This window comes from Rhagoletis zephyria, unplaced genomic scaffold (genome assembly GCF_001687245.7).
Source record: "Rhagoletis zephyria isolate East Lansing unplaced genomic scaffold, Rhagoletis_zephyria_1.1 Rzeph_scaffold_02621, whole genome shotgun sequence".
Classification (NCBI taxonomy): Eukaryota; Metazoa; Arthropoda; class Insecta; order Diptera; family Tephritidae; genus Rhagoletis; species Rhagoletis zephyria.
Window position 1 is genome coordinate 1 of NW_016159705.1, and position 13,226 is coordinate 13,226.

At 37.9% G+C, this 13,226-nt stretch overlaps 1 protein-coding gene across 1 annotated transcript; it reads right to left on the reverse strand.

Moving 5' to 3' along the window:
* Positions 1-1,528: 1,528 nt before the first annotated feature.
* LOC108367288 (uncharacterized) lies at positions 1,529-4,281 on the reverse strand. The gene is made up of 2 exons (XM_017621876.1): positions 4,216-4,281; positions 1,529-2,856 (listed from the first exon to the last, which is right to left on the reverse strand). Exons 1-2 carry the CDS (start codon positions 4,254-4,256, stop codon positions 2,499-2,501), a joined length of 399 nt encoding a protein of 132 aa, XP_017477365.1. The 5' UTR covers positions 4,257-4,281; the 3' UTR covers positions 1,529-2,498.
* Positions 4,282-13,226: the final 8,945 nt, after the last annotated feature.

The window sequence follows — 13,226 nt, forward strand, 5'->3', positions numbered from 1 at the left end:
TCCAGGAACGCATTGGGTAGCTTACTGGAAAAACGATAATGAGATTGATTACTTCGATAGCTTTGGAAACATACAGCCTCCTAAGCAAATAATAAAGTATTTAGGAAAAAACATTAAATATAACTGTAATAAACAGCAAAGCTATAATTCATATAATTGCGGACATTTATGTTTAAAATTCTTATTATCAAAATAAATAAGTAAATATAAAACCTCCTTTTATTTCAAATTCAATTTTATTTGTTCTCATCATCAACATCAACAGACCTTTCCATTCATATACATGTATATATACACATACATATAAAATACTTAAAAATTACCTATGTGAGCATGTTAACACACTTTTCTAGCGGTAGAGCATCTATATTTCTGATGCATATTTCTAACTACATACCAACACACTTTTCTAGGGGTGGAGCATCTATATATGTATATACATATGTATGGATGTATGTTTGCATATAGATGTATGTATGAGAATACGTATGGATATATGTATACCAATACACCTCACCAATTTTCGTCAAATAAACCACCTTGTATCGGATTTCTTGGATTTCCATCAGCGGAATACCCCGTGATCGGTTCCGGTTCCGGACTCAGATTTGTCACCAGCAACATCTTGCGGCTTTTATCTGGGTTCTGAACGTGGATTATCGGCGACATCTTGCGGCGGAGCAGCAAAGCTTGCGGCAGAGCACCAGCAAACCGTATAGCGGTTCTGCACCGGAGCAACAGCATACCATATGCCTAGGCATAAATATACTACTCCGGTACAATGGAGAAGAAATTGTAAATGGTCTGTGGAGAAAAGATGTTTCAACCCCGTTACGAAATCATGGTCGCACGGCTTGCAATAATGCAGCAAGAAGTGCATTTGCTTTAAGGGACCAATTAAAGGACTACATAGTGTCCAACCCAATTTGATTTAGTTTCTTTGTGTTGCAAGGTATAAGCTTTAGAATTTAAAAAATGAAATACTATGTAAAAGTTACTAGAGACCTGTTAATTCTTAATACTTAAATATATCGTTGCCTTGATAGAAAAAGGGCCTATCTAAAATCGTCGCTGAAACGAAAAAAGCCTAAGTAGTTTAAGCTTTTTTTGAGTAAAACAATGTAATGCATTATAATCAATTAAAAAGTGAATTTGGGATATCAGCGACGATGTTAGATCCGGCCCATCTCATATTAAGGTAAATAATTTATAGTTAATTACCAACTACATACATGTGTTCACTTGTGTTTTATGTCCACACAAACATACATTCGTACTTAATTAACAACTATATACCGACTGCTGAGTGGAAGATCGACCTATCTCGGCAGCCAGTTCGAAAACGCCCTATCTCAAAAAAACTTTTCAAGAACGCCCTACTTCAGAATTTGGCTGAAGAACGCCCTATTTCAGAATTCATTTCAAAAACGCCCTATCTCACTTCAAAATGTAGGGCGTTTTCGAACTGGCTGCCGAGATAGGTCGATCTTCCACTCAGCAGACGATACAGTATCGGCCACTGTACAAGTGTACAAGTAGCGCCACTGTACAAATATACTTGCATTTCAATGTATATGTTATTTACACACCTGGTATAGCTACTATACTACGCATAAGTTTTTAAATAAAAAAGATACACTTTAAAATGTATAATTCAGTCCATTTTCTCATTTATTAGGTACATGTTGAGGTACATATTGGGATTAATTATTTACATGTTTGTATATGTATATATTTCCTTATACAATATATGTGTATATATGTATGCATTTGTGTGTGTGCAATACGTTAAAGTAGCCTAAGCCAACAAAACTGAAAGTTCATATTACATTTAACCATTTATTGCAGGTGCATACCTGTATCTTATCCCAGTGATTAGTATGCACTTTTAGTATTGAGATTATCAATATTAAATGCTCGTTTCAAACTGGGAAAAGATACAGGTATGTACTTGGAATATACTTAGAAGTAATATGAACTATCGACTTGAAACTTACACTTTACTAAAAAGTTTACTTAAAAGTTAATAATGTTTTTCATGTTAATTTTTTCTCGTTAACTTTTTATAAAATAATGATCATACCGCAACAAAAACGACAAGAAGCTGAGTTTCAAACTTTGTATAAAACTAAGAATTTCCAGTCGTAGTGTGAAATTATTTTTTATAAAAAGTTGACAAAGAAAATTAACATGAAAAACATTATGAACGTTTAAGAAGGTGTATATATGTGTACATATACATACATATCGATGGTCCTCTGCAATAACGACACAAAAAATAAAAAGGCGTTGCTACAGCTAAGTGGCTCTTGTCTCTTGTCCATTTGCAATCCTTACTAAGGTAAGCAGTAAGGATTTCTAAAGTAAGTACATGGATTCGACATGGATTTGAGTCATGAGCCACTTAACATTAGTAAGGACCATCGATATGTCAAGATATACTAAAATTAAACATAATTCATAAAAAAATTAATTAAATTAGGAAAAAATTATCAGTTTTAGTTTGCATTATATGCATGCGTTAGCAATTCAATTTTTAGCCGTTCACGCACGTGATCGGGCTTTTTCTTCAGGCACTCGTCTAGCATTTGCAGGAAGGCGCTGTTATCAGAATCGGTGTAGCGGGCTTTGCTCGCAATTACGGCCTCAATACTGCCACACAGACGATCAAATCGTTCGTGCGATTCTTTTACCCGCTTGCGCTTCCTTCCTGCTGGAGTGATTGCACCGGTAATGGGCGCCTCTTCCACAAACTCGACCATTTCCTCTATCATTTCGCCACTTTTGCTGTGTGGTATTTGTGGGGAGTTGCTGCATGAGGGTTGATCATCGTCAAAATCCAAGTTTGAGATTGTTCTGTAAAGAAAATAATAATAAAGCATATAGTAATGTAAATTTGTATGCCTATGTATTTACACTGGTCAAAAATAATTAATGCATAAATTGTTTGTTCACTAGTGTAACATATCATAAGCATTCATATTTACAAACTTCTTATATTGTATTATTAAAACAATATACATTTACATACATATGCATGTATTGCATGTCTCTAATCCTTGTCTACTCCTTAAAAAATTATGGATTACTGAAGTAAGTGATAGGGATTAGAATCATGAGCCACTTAAAAGTATGTAGTAAGGGTTTTTATTTTTTGAATTCTGTCGATATTGCCGGGTATCATCAGTATGTATTTCTGAGTAATTTACCTTCTAGGACCTATGTGCTTTGTTAGGAAGCGCATGTCATGATTGTTCTATTTGCTGGATTATACAGTCTATAACCCTTCGTCAAATCAGCATATCCCACAAAAATCACCTTTGTACCTTTTGGTTGAAATTTTGACCTATCTGTTTGCTTATTTAGTGCTACAGCATCACAACCAAAAATCTTGAAATACGACACGGACGGCTTTCTTCCTACCCCGCGTTGATAAGGTGTGCTATCTTTTATTAATTTAGTAGGAGGTCGATTTCTAATAAAAGTGGCAGTATTTATCGCTTCGGTCCATAAACTTTGTAAAACTTTTGATGCTTCTAAAATACAGCGCGACATTTCCACTAGAGTACGATTTACTCTCTCAGATACACCATGTGATGTATAACAAACTGTGGTTTCATGCCGGATTCCCTGCTGCCTAAACAAATTTTCGAATTGTGCATTTATATACTCGCGACAATTGTCGCTCCGTACAGATTTCAGTTTACGGCCCGGTTGCTTTTCAGCCTCATTCTTAAAATTCTTAAATGCTTCAAATGCTTCCGATTTTTCTTTTAAAACCGAATTACAATAAACCTTGAATAGTCGTCTATAAAGGTAATGAAATAACGCGACCCACTTTGAGGCGCTATTTTCATTGGGCCACAAATGTCAGTACGTACTAACTGAAGAACATCGGTTGAGTAAATGCATGACAGCATGGCTTTTTAGTAATTTTACACATTGCGCACGTAGTACAACTAAAATCTTCAGGCAATATCACTTCTAGTCCGTTAACAATATTTTTCTTTGATAAATCGCAAATGTCTTTAACATTTAAATGTCCAAACCTCATGCCAAATTTCAATGTCAGATTTTTTTATTATTCACCATCGCATTCAACCTTTCGTTCTCATCAAATCGCACATAAAAAACACCACTGTCTACTTGTGATTTCGCCGTAGACTTATTTTTATCAAATTGTACGAAATAACCACGCTCAATTATTTTGCTTACTGAGAGAAAAGGCCCACGTAAGCTTGACACATATAGTACATCTTTCAACACAATGGCGCGTTTTCATAGTCCAGCAACTAAGTCGAAACTAACAAAGTTGCAACTTAAATTTAAGTACCAACTTAAAATTTACCTCTATTCATAGTCGCATTTCAGACTTCTACTAAGTAGTTTCGACTTAGTTTACGATATAGCAAAACGAGTGTGAAAATGTATCGATTTTTCTTTACGATATTTTGGAAAAATTACATTTTTATTAAATAATGTCAAGTTTGATCATCCGTTTATGTAATTTTTATTTTCATTGCATGATTATGCAAAAGAATAAGGTATCATTTTCTTGTTAATTGTGTGAAATAGCCAGAACAACCGCAGTGATGTGAAGTCGATGTTTATCGAAAGCATGCTGTGAAACATACAAATAGTAGATATCTAAATGTTATGCACAAATTTACTTTAAAAGAACTAGCGTGAAACTGACTTATTATTTGAAAATTTATCTAAATTATTCCAATTATAAAATTGTGATGTAGCTTTATTCGAATTGTAATACGCATTTAATTTCATCTTCCGATTAAAATGGATCGATCTTTGTAAATTTTAATTGGAGATTATTCAATATTATCAAAATCACCCTCTACCAACTTAATTTTTACATATTTCGTCTGTTTTCCCTTAATTTGATAAAATACTTCTTCCTAGTTACGACTTAGTTGCAGCTGCAGCCGAAACTAAATTTTAAGTTGGTACTTAGCCAGAAAAGTCGAAACTAAGGCGACTATGAATAGCTTTAGTTGTGACTTAGAATAGTTTCGACTTAGTTGAGTACTAAATATGACTATGAATATGCGCCAATGTCACGAGTATTAAATTTTACTTTAATAGTACCCATCGCTTTAGCAACAAAAAAATCGCCGGACGCAAGAGTCACTAATTGTTCGCTGTTTTCAATTGCTGAAAAAAGTTTTTTATATAACTGCACATTCGTGAAGAAGCGCCACTGTCTAAAATCTACGTGTTATTACTTGCAATTTTTTCGGAAGAATCCATGCACAAAACTAACTCTTTTTTAGCCGTATTACACTGTGACTTAATCAGCCCTANTCGTGTTATTACTTGCAAAACTAACTCTTTTTTAGCCGTATTACACTGTGACTTAATCAGCCCTATTCTGCATTTCGACTCGAATCGAAATTTTCCGTTTCCTTTTGATCAATCTTCGAAATTTACGATTATACCTATTCTACATTTCGATCGGAGTTCCGTATTTCTAAGTTGCAAATTTGTTGACGGAGAACGTTTCGCTTGTTATTTTCGTGGATTTAAATAATAAGATTTTATAAAAAAATTAAGTAAAATTTACTGTGCATGATTGTAAAAGTCATCATAAATGAATTTTCTCGATTTCTGTGTTTTCACGAGCGGTTATACGGGCAATACGAAAAATTGGCTCAAATAATGGCAGCCAAAAGGGATATTGCGCGAGGTTTTCAAAGAGTAAGTCCAGGCGTTTTTGTTTTCATTATCTATAAATAAGAGCCAATTTACACGAAGACTATTCACCCTGCGTTTTTTGCACGTTCCCTTTTAAAAAAGTCTTCGAACATCCTCGTGCATTTACACGATGACTTTTTCTTTGCGGCGTTTCTTGCGTTTTTTTGACATTTCAACGTCAAATTTTCTTTGGTCAACTCTTTCGTCCTCATTTTTAAAGCAGAGCGAATCGCGAACTCAAAGTAAAACTACAAAAAAGTGAGCTCGATAAAAGCGAAACGTCAAAAAAACCCCCTCGATCTCGCTCACCATGCGTGCTTGCCTACCCTGCTGACTTCCCTACACTTCTTGCCTACAAGCTCGACACGCACTCACCCAGGGTGAAAAGTCATCGTGTAAATTGGCTGTAAGACTGCGAAATGCACTGAATACAATTTATTCTTTTTATATAAAATTAATAGATTGATCTATTATTTTTTATTGCCCAAATAATATACATAAGAACGATTATAAGAAATGTAAACATAACAAAACTGTCAAAGCTAAACTTCAAAATGGAGGGGATTGCCAGATGAATGTACGTAACCAATAGTTATTCAAGACACGAACCATCATATCGGTATAGACACGAATTGACATGGCCACTATGAAAACGCCCACACTGAGATACGATAAAAGAATAGTTGGTCACATATCACGAGGCTAGAAAAATAGATTTCCTTTTTGGAATTGGACACGGAGCGAACCACACTCATCAGCCCTCGCAAGAACGGAATTACAACCAAGTAATTAAAGTGGATAAAAAACTTGTATTAAAAGCTGGCGACATTCGGGGAGTCGATACTCACCCCTCAGTGGAAATTAATTGAGGCAAAAGGTGCCATGTTGTTGCGTAGAATAAAGAAGTTGTGAGCATGAAATCTGGACTATTCATTTGACAGCAATTGAGTCACCATAAGCCGTTAATAAAAAATCATTACACGTAAGTCAGCCACTTTCTTGCCACCATCCATTGGAAACGAGCTATCCATCAACCGTAAATAAATATTCCTGTTTGGACCGACAAACCAAGGTCAAGCAAATCATTGGCGCCCAACTAAACGGGTGAAAAAGAATAAGTTTTTGTTGAACATAACCACACTTAAGCCCGGCATAAAATAACCGCGTGCTCTGCTGAGGGAATATAGCAATTTCATCATCGAATCAATTTAATACATCATAAAATTAGATTTAAGGAAAAATTAAAATCTTATAGTCGTTTTTCTCATTTTGTTGGTCACAAAATTGTACGTCGGTGAACCAAACATATTCGAGTTCAATAGGTTTTTGATAAATTTTTTCTTTTAGAAATTTCGCTATTATAAATCATCATTGAGATTGAATCAAATAATTATCTTTTGAATTCATAATCACTGTAAATCAATATCGTCCTCAGTCTTCACACGGCATGATTTAATTGATTTTTATTGGAGCTCGTTTTCAATCAAAATTTTTGTGGATATTTTGATTATTTAATTCCGCGGGGGTGAATGGTGATCGATCTGCGATGCGAACACCATTGATCAGCAGTCATAACCATTCTCGTTCAGTTCAGNATCAGCAGTAATAACCATTCTCGTTCAGTTCAGTTCGCCAATTCTGAAAAGCAAGTTGATTGAATTTTTTAATCAAGTAACACCACACTCGACGGTCAAAACTTTTGAACCGATCATTTTTCTTTTCGTCTTTCGGTATAAGTTCAAGCAACGTAACCGATAACACGGTCAATATTAAGTGAACCAAACTATTAATTTTTCTTTATTTTTGTAATTTCTTTGGGTATTCATTCCCAATAAAATTTGAAACTCGTATCAAAGTAATCTCGTTTAACATTCTCAAACTGGTTGAATATTCTCAGTCTGATTTGGTCTTCCGGTAAATTCGGGGGTGGATAGTCTTGATCTTTGTTGCGTACCTTGTTGGCGACAGAAGGGACCGAAGGAGATACAGGTAATACTCCCAAGTATTCAAGGCCTTCGCTGCATCCCGGGAGCAAACAATTTGGTCCATAAAAAGATTCGAGCTCGTGTGTTAAACGCCATTCTCAGCCCACGTTCGGTATAATACTAAAAAAGATTTTGGACCGAAAATCACATGAGATATACAACCAATCATAGAATAATAATAATAATAAATTGAAGTAAATGCGGTGTTGATATTAAATCGAGTACCGCCATCTTATAACCCAGACCATAATAGTACGGACCTTACGTCTACCGTTGGTAGAATTTTTTTAATAATCTGAATTTATAACTTGGTATTTGAGTCTTTGAACATGGAATAATTTCCCATCCTCGATGCAACTTATTTGAGAGACGAACAGCGACAGATCGAAGGGGAGATATATAACCTATATCCAGCGCCTGTTCAATGGACCGACACCGAAATAGCCGCCCTCAATGGTAAAATATCTGCTTACGTTGGCCAACCAGGGTTGATAAAATCCCATGCCATACACCAAATGAATGAGTTGGAAATATGTGAGAGAGCATATCGGGAACTGAAGGCGAATGAGGTGTTAACACCTCAGGGTCGTCTTCATCAAATGATACATTATTGTTATCGAACCGCTCGGTTGAAGTTAAAACCCGAGTCGGCGTCACGCCAGGCAGATCTGATCGGAAAATTTCAGTCGAAGATTCGTGAGCTTCGGATGTCTTCACCGAATACGGGAATCCCGACGTGCGATCCCCAATTAAGTTTGAACTCGACCTTCCATGGTTTTGAGAATGAACGGGGAACGATGAGTTCAACTCAAAATAATGTTCCATCATAAAAATAATGTTCCATGTTTACCCTTGCCCATACCAGATTCGAATCCAAACCACAATATACCGACTTCGGTTCGGGCAACTGAATCACGGTATACCCTGACCACCAGTACGGTTAATGCAAATGTTCAACCAGCCGTTCTCAATTCAGTGTCAGGCGGAACGGAACCAAAACCCTCATTACACCAACTGTCTGTAATGGTGTCTGAGTTGCTGAGAGCCCAAACACAGATGCAACAGCAAATGATCCGTGATCGGATTCAGTTGCAGACACAAATTCCTGACGTTCGTGATATGAACCAAACCATGCCAACGACCTGGAATCATACCTGGATACCACCCTCGGTGGATCCTCCCCATGGTTCTTTGGGTGGTCCTGCAACCTTACAAACTCAAACGATCAATACCTACCGTGGTGTTAGTACGTCTCATATCCAAGAACCAATTAATCAACCATCTCATTTATATCCGAATTATTCGCTATCCGGTCCACCGCAATCACGACCAAATCAAGCCACTNATTTCTATCGGTTGAAGATTATTTGGCTATTATTGGCTCATTTCGATATAAGATTGGAGTACTCGACCATGAATTGGTAACGCGTTTGGTACCCACACTCACGGGGGCCGCTCGGCAATGGTACTTCATCGAACTGAGAAACTTCGGAGATTATTAAGATTTTTGCACGAAACTTCGTGCTCGTTTCCTCAACAAACATATGCACAGACTACATTCGATCCACGTTCGCAAACACTGCTGAAATATATCAATGACTTGACATTCCAATTGCAGGGTAATTCCTGTAGTCTTGATGAACGGGACCACTCGATATCATCATTGGTACTTTATCCGATCATCTGCGTGAACTCGTCCACACTCGACAAGTCCACACGTTGGAGCAATTGCGTGAGTTCGCTCAGCGAATTGCACCACATTCGTTCAGCGATCAGCGGCACGAGAAATTTCGGCAATAAATGATTCACCGGATGAGTCTTCACATTCGGAATATACCGCTTCGTTTCCTGGATCCGACTCCGATGACANAAATTTCGTCAATACATGATTCGCCGGATGAGTCTTCACATTCGGAATATACCGCTTCGTTTCCTGGATCCGACTCCGATGACAGGGAATGTGCATACGTGAACAAGCAAAAGAAACCAATTAAAGCATCTCAGAAACGTAGGTATTCGAAACTAGTCGAGGATTATAAAAATGACAAAAATCCAAAGGGGAATGATACGAAAGTAGGAACTATCGTCGATCCATTTCTCGCTGTTGAGGGCGACGAAAATGTACGATGTGCTAAATGTCTCGTGTGGGGCCATCACTTCAAAAAGTGTCGAACCCAACCGAATGCCCGTGCTCAAAAAACGCGTAAGGGAGTCGATTGGGAATAGTGGTCCATCGTACTCAGAATCCACAACCTTTTCTAAATACACTGTGTCTAACAATCCTCATTCGACCGAAGCCCCCTACAAATCGACAAATCTTCAGTACCGTATTCCAGTAATAATTTAAATCTGATTCTTAACGAGTATAATCAACTCAAAGGGATGGCAAAGAACCATCAAGCCAATTTTCTAAACGAACACCACCAATTACCAAACCTACTTCAGCTCCAGTCCCTAATCACAGTCAAGACGGAGACCACAAAGTTAACCCACCACGACCCCGCGATGTTTTCTTCTGTTTCTTTCTCAGAAAAATGCTTGACATATAATATGCCGAACGATTATCGCGATTATCTCACGGTTATGATTAACAACCAGTCTCATGCGGTTGTACTCGATGGTGGAGCCGAAGTCATAGTCATTTCACAAACATTTTATGAGAAGTACAAATGGGGACAGTTGCAACCTACCAAAACATCCATTGGTCTCGCCGATAATTCGATTTCTTTTAATGCCATTGGTAAAGTGAATGTATTATATACGGTTGGTAGTCTTACCCGACTTGTGCCAACTCTGGTAGTGCCTATCTCACTGAAACACCCAATTATGGGCTGGACATTCCTTGAGGCCTTCTTTTTCGAACTGGTGCAGAACCAAGAGAAAGTTCAGCGATTTTTAAAACATACAGCCAAAGGTGATACTGAAGAAGTTGCATCCGCTAAAGTCGAAATGGTTACGGCGGATGAATTTATTCATTTTTGTAACCAGCCGCCATGGAGTGGGATAGAACAAGCTCAGGTATCTTCTCTGAGTAACGATCTGGAGCTAATTGACGCTTCCGCACTCGGTTTAGAGGGCGACATAGATACCCCAAAACTAAATAGCGTCAGCCTTCCACATAATCTCACCCCAGATCAAACACAAATGTTGGACGCCGTTCTCAAACTTTTTAATCCAACTCCTGAGTCTGGTCCTTTAAATGTCACAAACCAGATCGAACACGTAATTAATACGGGTGATGCAAAATCCGTCATGAAACGCCAGTATTCAGTATCGCCATATGTGGCTGAACAAGTTCAAACCGAATTGGATAAAATGCGTAGTCGTGACATCATTATGACCATCGAAGAAAGCCCTTGGCGGTCACCAATTCTGGCTATAAAGAAGAAAGACGGAACGTGTCGCGTGTGCTTGGACGCAAGAGAATTTAATAAAATCACCGTTCCAAATGCCTATCCAATAACGGATACAAATCAAATCGACTAAAATCAGCATAATACCTAACCAGTATTGATCTGTCTCAAGCTTTCTTTCAAATTCCTTTAGCAAAATCGAGTCAACTGAAAACTGCTTTTGCATTCGGTAACAGACTTTATGCTTTCCGTCGCATGACGATGGGGTTCAGAAATTCACCCGCTACATTAGCAATTCTCATTGATAAAATTTTCCGTGATTTGGATCCACATGCATTCGCATATGTCGATGATTTCATAATTTGCACTTCGACGTTTGAAGAACACGTTAAGATGTTGGCTATTGTTGCAAAACGTCTGGCTGGGGCCGGTTTAACCATTTCAACAGCCAAATCGAATTTTTGTTGTAAACGATTGGAATTCCTGGGTTACGTATTGTCTCAAGAGGGTCTATCTGCGAATCCATCTCGTATTCGAGCTATTGTTGAATTTGCACGACCCAAAACGGCTAAAGAAGTCAGACGGTTCGTTGGTGCAGCAGGCTGGTACCGTAAATTCATTCCAAATTTTTCGGAGATCACAACTCCCTTTTGTGAATTGTATAAAGGAAACCGAAAAGGACCCATTGAATGGAATACCGCTGCTGAACAAGCCTTTCTCAAACTCAAAGAGTGTTTAACTACCACTCCCGTTCTGACTATGGCCGATTATTCAAAACCATTCAAGGTTTATACCGATGCCTCGCTTATCGCAGCGGGAGCTGTTCTAGTACAAGAACATGATGGGAATGAACGTGTGGTTCAGTATTTTTCTAAGAAATTCCCGAAAGCCGAACAAAATTACACAGCAGCTGAACGGGAATGCCTAGCCGTTCTCTTAGCGGTCGAAAAGTTCCGTCCATATTTTGCGGGTCCTCAATTGGTTGTGGTAACAGACCATGCAGCTTTGCGCTGGCTACAAACTCTCAAAGACCCAACTGGCCGTTTATGTCGTTGGGCGATCGGATTATCACCATACGATCTCAAAATTATTCATAAACCAGGAAAACATTTGGAACTTCCTGAGCCTTATCTCGTTCTTTTGCTCTTCTCAACATCGTTTGTAGAAATCCAATTGACCTTCCGAGTAATTTTCACGTTAATCGTATCCAAATCTCATCCGTGATCAACATTGACCCAAACACGTGCGATAAATGGTACAACAAAATTCATGCCATGGCCTCAAAACAACCATTAGATAGATATAAAATCGAGAACAACCTTCTANATTACAGGGTAGCCGGCTGGAATAAATTAATTAAGTTTAGTTTTGTTATATCCATAGTTTTGTTATATTATATCCTCAGTACATTGCTAGTAAATCGATCAAAGCAAACAAGAAAGGATTCATAACCAAATCATTTTCCAATGCCTTTCATCTACCGTAGCTTATATAATGCGTACTGAAACTAAATACGAAAGACGGAACATTTGTACATACATATGCGCTTAAAGGCGAACTGGACGAGACAGGATGGGGTTGATGAAGATCATGTAGAACGATTTCGATGTAAGGTCTAACGTCGATCAAACCACAGCCCGTGAATCGCATTCGAACCACAATTCTCATATCCCTACTAAACGCTCCACATTTTTTTTCGTTAACGTGTCGCTGAAGATGAGAGGGGGATAATGATCTATTATTTTTTATTGCCCAAATAATAGACATAATAACGATTATAAGAAATGTAAACATAACAAAACTATCAAAGCTAAACTTCAAAACGAGGGGATTGCCAGATGAATGTACGTAACCAATAGTTATTCAAGACACGAACCATCATATCGGTATAGACACGAATTGACATGGCCACTAGGAAAACGCGACACTGACATACAATACAAGAATCGGTTCTCACATACCACGAGTCTAGAAAAATATATTTCTCTTTTTGGAATTGGACACGGAGCGAACCACACTCATCAGCCCTCGCAAGAACGGAATTACGACCAAGTATTTAAAGTGGATTAAAAACTTGTATCAAAAGCTGGCGACTTTCGGGGAGTCGATACTCACCCCTCAGTGGAAATTAATAGAGGCAAAAGGTGCCGTCACATTCCTTCCGGCAAATCCCCAGCCA

Coding starts and splice junctions, on each gene's coding strand:
- LOC108367288 (XM_017621876.1), bottom strand. CDS start 4,256: ATGTACTATATGTGTCAAGCTTACGTGGGCCTTTTCTCTCA. Junction 2,857..4,215: donor TACGTGGGCCTTTTCTCTCA/GTAAGCAAAATA, acceptor TTTTCTTTACAG/AACAATCTCAAACTTGGATT.